The following is a 13,612-nucleotide window of genomic DNA, read 5'->3' on the forward strand; positions in this document are numbered from 1 at the left end:
TGAAACTGAAGAGAGTCGCCACTGGGAGGCGCTGAGAGCGCTGCCACACCATTCGTTCATTCCTAGCCGGCCGCACCTGTCTCTCCTCTCTTCTCCCTCTTCTCAACACTAATTCTGCCTGCCTGCCTGCCTGCTTCCCTCACAAACACGTACCAATCTTCCGAAGCTCTGCAAATGCGAGAGAGACGGGCTACGAACGCCCACGTCCGACGAAGCGAGATAAAGAGTGAAGAAGCGAGTGCGGCACTGCGGCGCTGCCTGCGCGATAACTCGACAGTTGGCAGCACTGTCTCCTTCCAATCTAAACATTCTGAACAACCCGGGAGCGGGAGAGAGAGAATGAAAAAGGAGAAACGCGACCAGAGACCAGCGACTATGCGAACGGCGAGACAGATACACAGATACCGCCTGCTTGTGCGAAGCTATGTGTATGCGTACGCGCGCGCGCGTTTCACCCCCGCGTGTACCCATACGACATCGCCATTTGCCAATAACGTAAGAACTATACAAGGTGCCATGTACGACCCTTGCAAAACAGACAATTTTTTTTGCTCGCCTAGAAAATATCTCTTAGATCATCTTCTCAGCGATTCTTTCAAATAGCAACAAATTTTTCTCTCGTTCACCGATTCTCTGTTGGCACGCAGATTTAGGGCTTCGTGATTTTTCCAAAGTCTCGCCGTGCATTCTCTCGTGCAACCTAGGGACTTGTTTCGCACCTCCCGGCGAGGCTGGCGTTATCGATCGTGAAACGACCTCACTCACTTCTCTCCTACTCCCTTGAGGTCAGGAGCTGACAGATTTTCCTGCTTTTCCGCTGCTTCATAACCCCCCTCCCCCTTCAGACCTTCCCTATTCTGCCTCCTGCTTGTCTGTATCCTGGCCACTTTTATTGAATCGGACATTAGGCTCTTATCTCCCTTACTTTCCTTTTGCTCGACTGCCTCTTATGTTTAAAACAATAATTTTCTTTTTCCACTGCTTAATACATACTGTACAGAGAAACTACATTTTCATCGAGTCTCTGCAGACCACTCTGAATCATCTAACGGATAAAAGTATATGATTACAATAACGAAGTCTTTCAAGTGCTTTCAAATTCTGCCTTACTTTTCCAACCACATTGCAGCAATGTTAGCAAATTTTTCAAGTATCGATTTTATTAGTCGAGGCGTTCGATTCAATCTGGCGCGAGTAACGCAATGTGGAATGAAACTGGTACATTACATTGATTGTTCGAACGTAGAGACGTCGCTAGTCCATTATAGACTCGTATATACCAACATCGAAATATATCTTTTTCTATAAAGAAAAAAGGAAATGTATACATACAGATAAGCGTAAAATGTATAGTATGCACAACGACAGGGTGTAATTTTAATCCATTACATAAAGTATGTTATCGGGCTAAAATTATACTCCTCTGAAAATGATAAGTGTTTGAAAATAAGAATGTTTTTCATTCGAAGCATTGAGATACTATTTTAATTATACATGAGTTTGGAGAGGATGGATATAGTGTTGTCTTTAGAGATTAATTTGATTAAGCGATACGTACGTATTGTAATGACAGTGAGAAGAAGAACAGAGGCAAATTCTTTTGTCCCAATTGTCAGCTATTTCTCGGATTAACTTCCTTTCCTTTCTCTCTTGTTTGCTAAGAAAGCACCGACAAGGTCAAGGCCGTTGGCCTGCGACTCCCGCGTCTCTCCCTCCACCTCCTGGCCAACCGAAGGAAAAATGTCGCCTACGGAATCAACCCAACGGTTTCACTCGATCGCACTCTAAACCTGCGTGAAGGATTGCTAATGGAATCCTGCCATCTTTTCTTCTTGGTCATCATCGCATCAACAACGACCAGCAAGCTTTCCGTTGAACGTAAAAGCAAAAATTTATTGCTCTCTAAATAAACAATACATTGTTTATTTGTACATTTTTAATATGAAATTATACAGCTTCAGCATATACATAACGGGAATTTCTTTGTTTACCCTTAATCTTTTGCAAAACCATTGATAATTCTTTACCACTGCTCCTGTAAGTTATGAGCTTGCGGAGGTATGAAAAATTTCTGCGGGTTTATGGCCACAGATAAGGGACGCTGATAACAGCCCAAACATTATTGTTGACGGGACGATGATGAAAAAAGGCCAAGTTTTTTTCAATGATTCCATACATCGTTCGAGTATAATTAGTGTCTTCAAAGTATTCTCATGTGCGGACTACTTAACGTGGAAAGGTATACTGCTTCTACGAATTCTGCCGAAATTCCCTAGGGACAGACGGGTCAACAGGAAGTCAAGGCCACGCGGTCAATTGCCCCGCAATCCGCCGCCGTTATAAATAGATACGAGCGGCTGGTATCTACACGTCTATTTGCACGCAAGCCACAAAATTCGCATTGCAATTATTTCAACTTTGACGAATCCATTTTTTTGCAAACGATCGTTTCATGCTCGATACGGCTGGAACTGTAACATCAGTTTTGTAAAAATAAGGGATAAGCCTAATTATCTGTGTGCAGTTGTTTTTTTCATCAATACTCACGCGTTCTTCAAATCCATCTTCTATACTGATATTGAAAAAATAATTTGACGAAATTTCGGAGTTTCATCGAGGCGTATATTTACTTTGTTTTCGACGTCCAGAAGGGATTCATTATAGAAGTCCTGCTCTGCTAGCAAATTCGGAGGGAATAAGCCTGTACCACCCTATACTACCAGAATATATAATCCCGGGGTCATTGTCCGAACGATCTTTGGGGTTCCACCATGGTTGGAACAAGGGTGAGGTACCTCGGAATATACTAGCCGGATATCGACCACTCCACTGCAAAAGATATGTACGATATAAAATAAGTACATGTTGTACTAAAATTTTATTCTCTAATTTTCATACTTATCGACATGTTAAAAAGGCACCTTAATTAGAATTTTATCGAAACGACAAAAATGGTAAAAAATTAAATTCAACGTTAAAAACTGTTATTGTCATATATTTAAGAATTGGAGGAAAAGAGTGGAAGTAGAACATTGCGATGGTAGTGGACTAGAAAATGATGCTATGCAGATTTGGCTAAAGTAACGACTGCTTTATTGATTGATAATGCAGTGTTCTGCAACGGCGTATATCGATCGATACACAAAATACGAAACCACCGCGAGCTTCTCTAAACAATTTTTTGTTTGTAAACCAAACAGACTATTACAATTATGTGGTTACAGTGGGAAAATTAACTGAATGATTTTCAAGAAAACTCATCGAGTGACGAAAAAGTATGAACAATTTCAAAGGAGAATAAATTTGACTTTTTTGAAGCACTTAAGGTGACTCTGAGGGGTACAAGGACTAATGTGGGTGGATGTACGCGTAAGACGTAGTGCGATTGAAAGAGGAGAGGTAAACTAGGAGAAAAAGGGAAAAAGAAGGTTAGACCGATGGATGGGCATGCCTTTTGGGGTAGTGGCCCTTATAGCGTTGCGATGCCTATATATACGAGGGTGAGAAGGGGCAGACGAGAAGCTACGCGTTATTGAGCGGGCATTTCCCACAAAGCGCAGACGAGGGCAACCACCCCGTAGGTACTGCCGCGACGCGCACGTTCCCCTGTACCCTCCCTCTTCTTCTCTCTTCATCCTCCTCCGCCTCTTGATCCATCTCTCTCTCTCTCTCTCTCTCTCTTGAGCGCACATCTCTCCTCTCGCTTCTTCTCCCTGCCTTTTCACGTTCTCCCTACCTATATCGCTCTTTTTTTCTTTTACATCCACACACTACTTCTCTTTCTATCTCTCTGTTAGATCTTCTAGTCCCAACACCACTTCTCTCGCACCAATAATACTGTTTCCCATCTCTCTCTTCCTCCCATCCTCCAAATCTACCTCTTTTCACACTGACGCATTTTCATTCCTCCTTCTTGCACTCCACGACTCACACTCACACCAATGTTTACACGTTTCTGCACTCTTTCCACTTTCCTAACCTAACCAACGATCTCTCTTTCATTCTCATACTTATTACACACACACGCACGCACAATTGACTCTTCTCCCTATGAAACTTACCTGCAACTTACCATCGTGCTTTTTACTCTTTCCAGACTAATCGTTTCAATTATTTAAACATTTTTTAAGCAGCTTGCTAATTAAATCTTATTTAGATGAAAAGAAACTAAACCAGATGCAAATTCGGCCTAGAGTAGTTTCATTAAGCCTTCATAACCTAACTGTTTAAAAATAAGCGAAAATTGGTGTGTTATTAACTTACCGTAAATTACCAGGTAGTAGTAAGAAAACCATCGAATCATTATTTTATTGGACATTATTTATTTGGACGCCATCAAATTTCGAATGTTGATTGGTTGATTTATTAAGAACTACTTTAGTAAAGATTTACTGGTATTTTTACAAATTTTATTAAATCTCCATAGAAAATTAATATTTTGTTGCTTCGAATTATTAAATTTTCAGGATTTAAATATGAAATGCATCACTTTGAAGTGATTGTTTTGTTTATTAAATATAATGTAATCCTATGTATGCTTAGCGCAAGCGAGTATACACGAATGTTTACAAAGTATTTTTTTTCAACCGATATTGGCTAACGCTCAGACCGATTTCGTCTGTAACTTCATTAAGCTAACGCGTTGATCTGGACCATTATGCTTTTAATAAACTATACTAAAGTTGTATGGAGTAATGTAATATTTTGTAGTTTTAGCATTGATTTAAGGCTTGAATTATTAAATTGTCCCTACCAATAAATTTTTAATTGATTTCTTTTTAACCGATTGAATTAAATTTTTATTTATCTGTTGTTTTAGTTTCATAAGAATTTTAATTTCTATCTAAACCTTTTCATTCTCATTGATAGTAATTTATAAGTAAGTAGATAAAGATTTTTGAAGAATTAAATAAAAATTTAGGAAAGAGGAATGATGAGCCTTGAATATTGAGGGGGTTGAGACTCGGTGAACCCTTTTTGCCTGATTCGGTCGTCGTGCTCTCCTACTCCCGAGAGTCGGAGACCGGAGTCAGATCGATGGTTACTAACCCATGTGAAAACATTGTAGAAATTAGAAGTGGACATATCGATCTCACCCCTAGAAAAGAAAAGAACCTGATAGCTGATGGTTAGAATCATGCATGGGCTACAGAGCAGCAGACAGACACTCGTCACGTACCAGTATTCATATTGATGTAAGACACAGAAGGAGAATAGAATGCATTTATTAATTATCTTACTTCATTTACTTCTATACAATCATACACGTTTCTAGTCTTCATCCTTCTCAAGCTCGATCTACAACGACTACAACCTACAAAATTTATAAATTTCAAAATCTATAGTAATTTCCAACTACTCGTTTAACTTTCCATATTAAATCATTATTTTCATGCTACCAAATGTACTATAAATATACAGCAAACCGACGACAGAAACTTAATTTTTTCTAAATTCTATTAAATATATTTTTCCCTGATGCTTATATCACACTTAAATTTATTTATTCAATATGCAGTATAAATTGTACATTCTTCGAAGCTGTATGGTTGTTTTATAAACGAATGTTAAAAATTGTTGAAAGGCGACGCAGGGTGGCGGCAAGGCAAGAATGGAAACTGATGGGAGTGGTATAAGAGCTGGGATTGCGATAGACAATAGGACTGTGCAATGTCTGCAAGCCTGCAAATACTGCAAATAGGATCGCCTGCTCGCGGCAATCGGCAAATGAACTACCACTATGGATGGACACCACCACACCAACATAACCCCAGCTGAACGCTGCTAAGTATGACTGTCTAATAGTGTTACAGACTACAGTAAGTGCCAACACCACGTGTTGTTATATGGTTGCTGGCTGTTGCCCACAGAAAATGCGAAACATGTCTGAGCTACCTGAAAATTGTCAAAATGAAAGTGCAGAAAGTAAAAGGCCGCAGTTTGGCAAAAGAATATTATCAGAGGATGCCGATGTTTTTCAGCACAATGCATGGTGCTAATTTACATAGTTTATTATAAAATGTTTTAACTTAACCTCAACTATATAAACTTTTATTATTGTTATCTTCCTTTTATTAAAGGGACAATGTTGTTTGGGACGAGGAACAGCAGAAACTGGCTAGTTTAAAAGTTTCGGAAAATTCGACTGTTACAAAATCTGGAGATGAATTGTTAAAATTTGAAACTGAAGCAGACAAATTTTGGAATAAGTTCTATGGTATCCATCAAAATCGGTAATAAATATTTGCAGACAGTTTTTTATATTAATATATTAAATACGTACATGACCATATTCCAGGTTTTTCAAAGATAGGCACTGGCTGTTTACTGAATTCCCAGAATTAGCTCCTAATATTGTCAAAAATGATATTCACCAACCATTAAGAGTACTAGGTTCAGAAAGTCAAGAGGCAAATGATGTAGAGTCTGTTGCAAGTTGTCATGAAAAGCTTGTACCTGATATGAAAATATTTGAAATTGGTTGCGGTGTGGGGAACACAATTTTTCCAATATTATTATATAATATAAATCCTAGTTTAATGATATATGGCTGTGATTTTTCTTCTACTGCTATTGAAATATTGAAGGAAAATCCTCAATATGATGAATCAAGGTAAAAATAAGTTTTCTTTTGTTAATCATATTTTGAATAGAATGTATACAAATTTAGTGAATTTTCAGGTGTAACGCATTTGTTTTAGATGTAACTCTAGAAGATTGGATAACACCTTTTGAACCTGAATCTTTAGATATTGTTGTTTTAATATTTGTTCTCTCAGCTATTCACCCAGAAAAGTATGTAATATTTATGATATCTTTGGTAAAGTATAAAATGATGCTGATGACTTATTTCAGAATGAAACATGTTGTTCAACAAATTCATCGATATTTAAAGCCAGGTGGCCTAATTTTGTTCAGAGATTACGGTAGATATGATTTGGCTCAATTGAGATTCAAAAGAGGGAGTTGTCTTGCTGAAAATTTTTATGTTCGAGGAGATGGCACAAGAGTATACTTTTTCACAGAAGGTACAGATAAATATTGCATATAATTACTTGTTGTAACATATTGTTGATTTTTTATCAATAATTATTTTTTTCAATTTTTTATAGATGACGTGAGAAATTTGTTTACAGAAAGTGGCTTTAAAGAAGAGCAAAATCTTGTAGATCGTCGACTGCAAGTGAATAGAGGAAAGCAGCTTAGAATGTACAGAGTCTGGATTCAAGGAAAATATAGAAAACTTTCTTAAAAAGTACCTTCTTGTAAATAAATAAGCTTAATAAATACATTTATGGCTTACACATATCTTTTCCGTTGGATTTTTACCTAATGTCTACATCTTTCTCCTTTTTAGTACTCCGGATGTGCATACTGCATCTACCGTCCACGTGTTTATGATTTGTGTATGTACATGCGGTTGTATTACAATACATGTAGCATCTCTGCATGTATACAGATACCAATATACATTTTTAAGTTGTATGATGCTAAGGTTTAAGGTTAGTCTGGTCTGATCTGTCTAGTTAAGGTTAAGCAAGGTTAAGCTAGAACAGGATAAAGTTCCGAAGTCTTGAGTTTTTTTTTTGTTTTGCCGTTAACTTTAAACCCTTTAAACTAAGTAAGAGTAGTGACGTGAATCAATACCTATTATTAGTTTATTAAAATGAGAGTCTAACTATGGAGTTGTAGGTTAAGCAATATAAAGTTTATTAAATTTATGAAGTAATTGACATCGACTAGAAAAGGTTAAGATGGTAAGAGACTGCTAATATTTTATTTTTAATTACTTAAAATTTAGTGTATATTTTTACATATTAATGCTTTGTATGTTTACAGAGTGTTACACTACATACAGATGTTGGTGACATTAAGATAGAATTATTTTGCGAACAGTGTACTAAAACTTGTGAGGTTAGTATTTAGAATATGGAATATATTATCTATAGTATTATGCATGCTGAAACGTACATAGCTTATATTAATCATAAATGATTTTAATTTATTTCAGAATTTTCTTGCTCTCTGTGCTAGTGATTACTACAATAACTGTTTATTTCATCGTAATATAAAAGGGTTTATTGTACAAACTGGAGATCCTACACAAACTGGTAAAGGAGGAACTTCTATATGGAATCGTAAATTTGAAGATGAGTTTAAGGAAGATTTGAAACACAATGCAAGAGGATTGGTTTCTATGGCTAATAATGGACCAAATACAAATGGAAGTCAATTTTTTATAACATATGCACCTCAACCACATTTGGACTTAAAGTACACTTTATTTGGAAAGTATGTATAAAATGTTTGATTTATAGATTATTGTACTCTAATATAAACCTATATCTTTATACAGAGTAATTGATGGTTTGGAGACACTTGAACAATTGGAAAAACTTCCAGTTAATCCTAAGAACTATAAGCCACTCACAGAAACAAGAATAAATAGTGTGACCATTCATGCTAATCCATTAGCTGGATAATATATAAATTTAGTAAAGATTTTATGTTTATCATTTTGTCTATTTATTAATAAAACTAAAAAAGATTATAAACAAATGTAGAGCTTAAGACTATTACTATAAAGTGAAGAAACAATAATTTAGAATTCTAAGGAAGATTTTTTAAAGAAGTAACTATAATATAGTTTTTTTTTCATATATTCCTAACACTCTTTCATTTTCTCGATCAAATGGACTGCGTATATATAGGGTAGCTGGATATCGTTTCCCTCTAACTTCAATTTCATATGAGCCTGATTCTAAATACTCTTTGGTAATATTTTGTCCATTTGGATGTTTTATATAACTATAAGTTAAAATCAACATTAATGTGAAGGACAATATTTTACTAGTATTCCTATAAAAAATCTATTATTACCTTTGTCCTATAAATTTATCAAGTTCATATCCATATTCTGCTCTCCTTAAATAGCCAACAAGTTCATTATTTCTGTAAACTGTTTCCATACCCCAAATTGGTACATCCCTAGTGAAGGAAGAGAATTTAAGATATAAATTACAGGTACTAATAAATCAAAATTTTTAGAATATTAAGAGTTCTTAAATACTTTTGTAAGTGAAGTTGTACTAATTTCTTTTTGATTCCGTCCCTTTTTATATTTTCAATTTTATTTTTTCCTAAGTAGTGTCCTTTCTTCCTACATGTAAATTCTAAACCAGCTTCAATAGGAGTGTCATCAATTCTCAAGTCTGAGCCCCATAAGTGATAGCCTATTTGATATAATAGACAATTTAATAATTTTGATTCTAGCAGGTAGTGTCTAAATTAATAAAATTTACCTTTTTCATTACTTAAACTATATAATGCTCTGTATCCAGCTAATTTAAGATTATATGGTATGCCTATTTTCATAAGGGCGTCATATACTATTTTACAAGATTGTTTTGGTATGTGTAGTTCAAAGCCAAGCTCGCCAACAAAGCTTACTCTAAAGATGCGTACTAGTTGATCTTTTACTTTGTACAGTTTGGAAGTTAAATATGGAAATGATTCATTTGTAACGTCATAATCCATAAGTTTCTGCATAATGCTTATGCTATTTTACAAATATAAATAATATAGTATACACGTTAGTTTTTAAAAATTATGACAATTCATTATATATTTAATAGAGAAGATTAATATTTACCTTTTTCGCCCTTGTAATGATAAAACACCTATTGTTTCAGTAGCATCATGCAAAGAGGCATTGAATCCTTTATCTGTTATGATTTTATTAATATGTGTAAATGAATGATACGCAGACAGTCCTCCTGTAACTAAAAGGAGCAAATTTTTTAGTAACAGAAATTTAAATGGATTAATGTATTATCAAATTACCAATATAAAAGCCTTTTCCTTTAAATATTGGATCTACAAGCCCACTGGAGCCAGCCTCCACAGCTGTAAGTGTGCAGTCTCCTTCAGTTCCCCCATTTTTATTTAGCATACAGGAATAAACTATTTTGTTATAATTCTGATTTGTATCAGCAGTAAATACATAATCAGCTACCTCTTGCGCATCTGGCCCGCAAAGGTAAAATTTTCCAAAATATGATATGTCAAACAGTGCAACATTTTGCCTACATGAAAGCGCTTCTTCACCAATCTAATATAATATAAAAGATAATAGTTTCAAAGCTATTAATCATTTTGAATAATAAATAACTCACAATATCATGATAAGGTGATAGATCAAAGCTGCAATCTTTTTCCATAATCAGTTTATACTCATTATCCTCATTTAGTGCGGAACCGTACTGTCCATAAAAGTCGTATGGCTGCACTGTTACAGTTTTATCTTTCAAGAACCAACCAGGTCTTTCCCAACCTTGGCGTTCTTCCATAACTGCCCCTTTTTCTATAAGCATCTAAAATTAAAATATTCTTTTTAACAAATTATCATTTATGAACAATAAAATAATAATAAATGTAGCTTAGTTTTACATCGTGAAATGGATCGGTCTTGAAATTTCTTCCACTTAGTGCCTCCTCATGACAAAAAATGATGTTATAATTTTTAGCATAAGCTTCGTGAGATCTTTCATTTATCCAAATCATATCTTCTCTCTGTTCTGGCAAAAACCTGAAAAAATAGAAGGATGAGTAACTTTTTTTAGGAAATAATAAATTAATTACCTTCTAATATCAAAATTAAACATATGTTTACTAGGTCGTCCATTTAAAAGCCACAAAGCTATTTGTTCTCCACACCCACCACCTAACATCATTCCTGAGCTGTTATAGCCACAAGAATAAAAGAGGCCCGTACATCTGGGATCTTCGCCTACAAATATTAAAATACTTGCTATGATATATTTTATGTTGATTTCATAAGATAATAATAATCAATCAATTGTATCTTACCCATTATGGGCTTGTGATCAGGCGTGAAACTTTCAGGACCACAAACGGTTGATCTTATACCGGTTTTGGATAAAGCTGGCATTAATTTAGTCATTGATTCAATATGAGTATTAAATACACTCCAATCTAACTCATACAAATTGAATGAAAAATCTTGGGGTGCCTATAATATTTTATATTTCTTTGCATTAGCTAAGAATAATATAATAAATCCACAAACATAATGAATTAAACTGAACGTGAGCCAAACATATACCGTCTTTAATATAATGGGATTTGGCTCATATCCTCCAATGCCAATTGAACCACCCAGTACTCGAAAATATAAATTAATATCTGGATCTCTAACATTTGGAAGTTTTGGCATTCCATCAACCGGTTCGGTAACAACATAAGCATGTTTCATAGGTACTAAAGGAATTTTCAGACCAATTTTCTCTATTAAATTTCCGGACCAGGCTCCCGAAGCGTTTAAAATGCAGCTGGTTTTTATTGTACCATAAGGAGTTTGCACACCAGTTACTTCCTTATAACCAAACGAGGTATCTTTTGTAAGAATTTTGGTGACAGGGCAGTCTTCAAAGATCTTCAAATAAAAAACTATTATAAATAGAATGAAGATTAGGCTATAAGATATTTACAAAAGATTATCATACCTTACAGCCATGATTTTTGGCTGATTTAGTCAAGGCATTGATTAACATCGCTGGATCAACTGCCCCGTCTTTTGGAGCATAAAGAGCTCCTGCAAAAGCATTCTCGTTCAATAAAGGAAATAATTTCTTTGCCTCGGTGTTTGATATAATTTTTGTATCAATATCAAAAGCCTTGCCAGCAGTAACTAATCTCTCATACTCTGCCATCCGCTCCTATTGCCCAAACAATATTTAAAGAAATATTATTTTTTCCTTATCACAGCAAGAAGCTATATAACTTACAGGAGAATGAGCGATATAAAGTCCTCCGTTGCTAATGAAGCCTGGGTTTATACCAGTTTCCTCTTCTAGGTGAATTAACACTTCCCTTGTAACTTTTAGTAATTCCATTTCTAAATCGTTGACATTTTTCATTCCCCATATAAGACCTGCTGTATGCCATGTTGTGCCAGATATTAATTTGGACTTTTCAAGAAGTACTGCTTTCACTCCTCTTTTCCCCAGCTGATATAAAGCATTGCACCCAGCACTGCCTCCACCTAATTAGAGTATAAATTTCTTTTATCAACACCTTCAGTTCATTTGATTAGTTGGCACGATGCATTATTCGATTAGTTCTTACCAACTACAACGACATCGGCAAATTCTGGCAAGGAAATATTTGGTTTTTGCTCGGATTTATTAGTTGTTAGAGTTCTCGTCAGACCCTTGCTCCCTTTAGGAATCTAAAAAGAGGATTTTTAGAGCCCCAGGTTTAAATTAGTTAAGCTTTAAAGAGGTATATTTTTATATTATGTTATTTATATACAATTTACTATAAGATACCTACAGTACCTGACTTATTAAACGAAACATAGTATCCTTAAGAAATTTGCAGATTTCACTGAAAATAGCACAATGTCTGTCTGCAGTATCCAGTAGCTACTTGTATAATATTTCGTCTGGCACATCAATGCTTATAGAGCTTTATCAGTATAGTCTTCATTGGATTCGTGATTCTTACATTTTGTCTGATTATCAGTGTTTATGCCAAGAGTTATAATTATAGTCAAAATGACTCATAAAAATTGTACTTGGTACAAAAAAATCCTTAACAGAATAGATATTAAACAATAACTTAATTAATACATGAACATAATTTATTATCTTTCAAATAATAAGAGCTATTATAAATTTCTGTATGAATTATTTTATTCATTTATTAATCTTATATCATACCACGCGCAATAATCTTTGGAGCATTCATGACATACGAATGTTGCAAAAAGCAAAGGTTGTGAAAGGAAATTTCACCATTTGTTTATCATCTTATCAAGTTCAATAAAAATATAAAATAAGCAGTGCGATAGTCGCAGTGTTTGCTTATCGACTACGCTGACCGATTACCTACACAAAACAACAGGGTCAATCTTGTTATTAAAAGCCTCTATTAATAAAATACATTAACACATAAATATGCATTGATAATATACATATTAACTTGTCAGGGTTTTGCAGTTGTGCTATTCTATTTAATGCTAAACAACTTTTACAAAAATTGTCCAAGTTGTGAATTATTTTCATTTATTTTGCGAACAATGGAAAAATAAAATATTTAAATACCCAGTTGAAGGAAATAATAATTAATTGACCAATTAACACATTTATTATGACTAATGAGGAAAATAAAATTTAATATTAAAATTATACAATTTTCTCACACTTAAAATCGATTGTATATATATATACGCTTTTTATATAAGTACAAATTATTTATGCACAGTTGAAATAATGATTATTGAAAACTAAAGTATTTAAAACCAAAATGAAAGAATAATTATTCATAATGTTTACATTTACAAAATATTGAAAGTACATGACTTTAGGCTTTAATTTACAGTAGCAGCAATGATTGTTTAAAGCGTATTAGCTTACGCATATGTGTATATCTAACAATTTATTTATATCTAAATAACAAAGTTAGCTTTACAGCTACATGCTACATTGTTTTACAGTACAATTACAAACTGCTCCAACGTATTACGATCTAAATGGACATTGGATGAGCAGTTTCCAAAGCTACTAAACTTTTATAGGAATCGAATAAA

At 34.4% G+C, this 13,612-nt stretch overlaps 3 protein-coding genes across 5 annotated transcripts; 2 read left to right on the forward strand and 1 right to left on the reverse strand.

Moving 5' to 3' along the window:
- Positions 1 to 218: 218 nt before the first annotated feature.
- Positions 219 to 7,302, forward strand: metl (methyltransferase-like protein). Of its 3 annotated transcripts, XM_066739141.1 has the most exons (8): positions 219 to 495; positions 5,585 to 5,788; positions 5,871 to 5,992; positions 6,081 to 6,233; positions 6,299 to 6,613; positions 6,682 to 6,795; positions 6,856 to 7,028; positions 7,113 to 7,302. In XM_066739141.1, the coding sequence occupies exons 3-8, from the start codon at positions 5,874 to 5,876 to the stop codon at positions 7,250 to 7,252; spliced, it is 1,014 nt and encodes a 337-aa protein (XP_066595238.1). In that variant the 5' UTR covers positions 219 to 495; positions 5,585 to 5,788; positions 5,871 to 5,873; the 3' UTR covers positions 7,253 to 7,302. The 3 variants fall into 3 exon arrangements, with proteins under 3 accessions (XP_066595238.1, XP_066595236.1, XP_066595237.1); XM_066739139.1 differs by having other exon boundaries at positions 385 to 495; positions 5,585 to 5,992; XM_066739140.1 differs by lacking the exon at positions 219 to 495 and adding an exon at positions 5,063 to 5,195 and having other exon boundaries at positions 5,585 to 5,992.
- Positions 7,303 to 7,502: 200 nt separating this feature from the next.
- LOC136780634 (peptidyl-prolyl cis-trans isomerase-like 3) lies at positions 7,503 to 8,634 on the forward strand. The gene is made up of 4 exons (XM_066739142.1): positions 7,503 to 7,757; positions 7,840 to 7,914; positions 8,012 to 8,292; positions 8,357 to 8,634. Exons 1-4 carry the CDS (start codon positions 7,755 to 7,757, stop codon positions 8,481 to 8,483), a joined length of 486 nt encoding a protein of 161 aa, XP_066595239.1. The 5' UTR covers positions 7,503 to 7,754; the 3' UTR covers positions 8,484 to 8,634.
- Sardh (Sarcosine dehydrogenase) lies at positions 8,634 to 13,562 on the reverse strand. The gene is made up of 15 exons (XM_066739116.1): positions 12,360 to 13,562; positions 12,148 to 12,250; positions 11,808 to 12,064; positions 11,526 to 11,738; positions 11,126 to 11,455; positions 10,870 to 11,032; positions 10,642 to 10,789; positions 10,450 to 10,588; positions 10,176 to 10,373; positions 9,844 to 10,111; positions 9,653 to 9,782; positions 9,303 to 9,559; positions 9,071 to 9,233; positions 8,881 to 8,988; positions 8,634 to 8,808 (listed from the first exon to the last, which is right to left on the reverse strand). The coding sequence occupies exons 1-15, from the start codon at positions 12,378 to 12,380 to the stop codon at positions 8,637 to 8,639; spliced, it is 2,670 nt and encodes an 889-aa protein (XP_066595213.1). The 5' UTR covers positions 12,381 to 13,562; the 3' UTR covers positions 8,634 to 8,636.
- Between the last annotated feature and the right edge of the window lie 50 nt (positions 13,563 to 13,612).

Source organism: Prorops nasuta, unplaced genomic scaffold (genome assembly GCF_024137725.1).
Source record: "Prorops nasuta isolate Cenicafe-Biocafe unplaced genomic scaffold, Cenicafe_Pnas_1.2 PNAS00019, whole genome shotgun sequence".
Classification (NCBI taxonomy): Eukaryota; Metazoa; Arthropoda; class Insecta; order Hymenoptera; family Bethylidae; genus Prorops; species Prorops nasuta.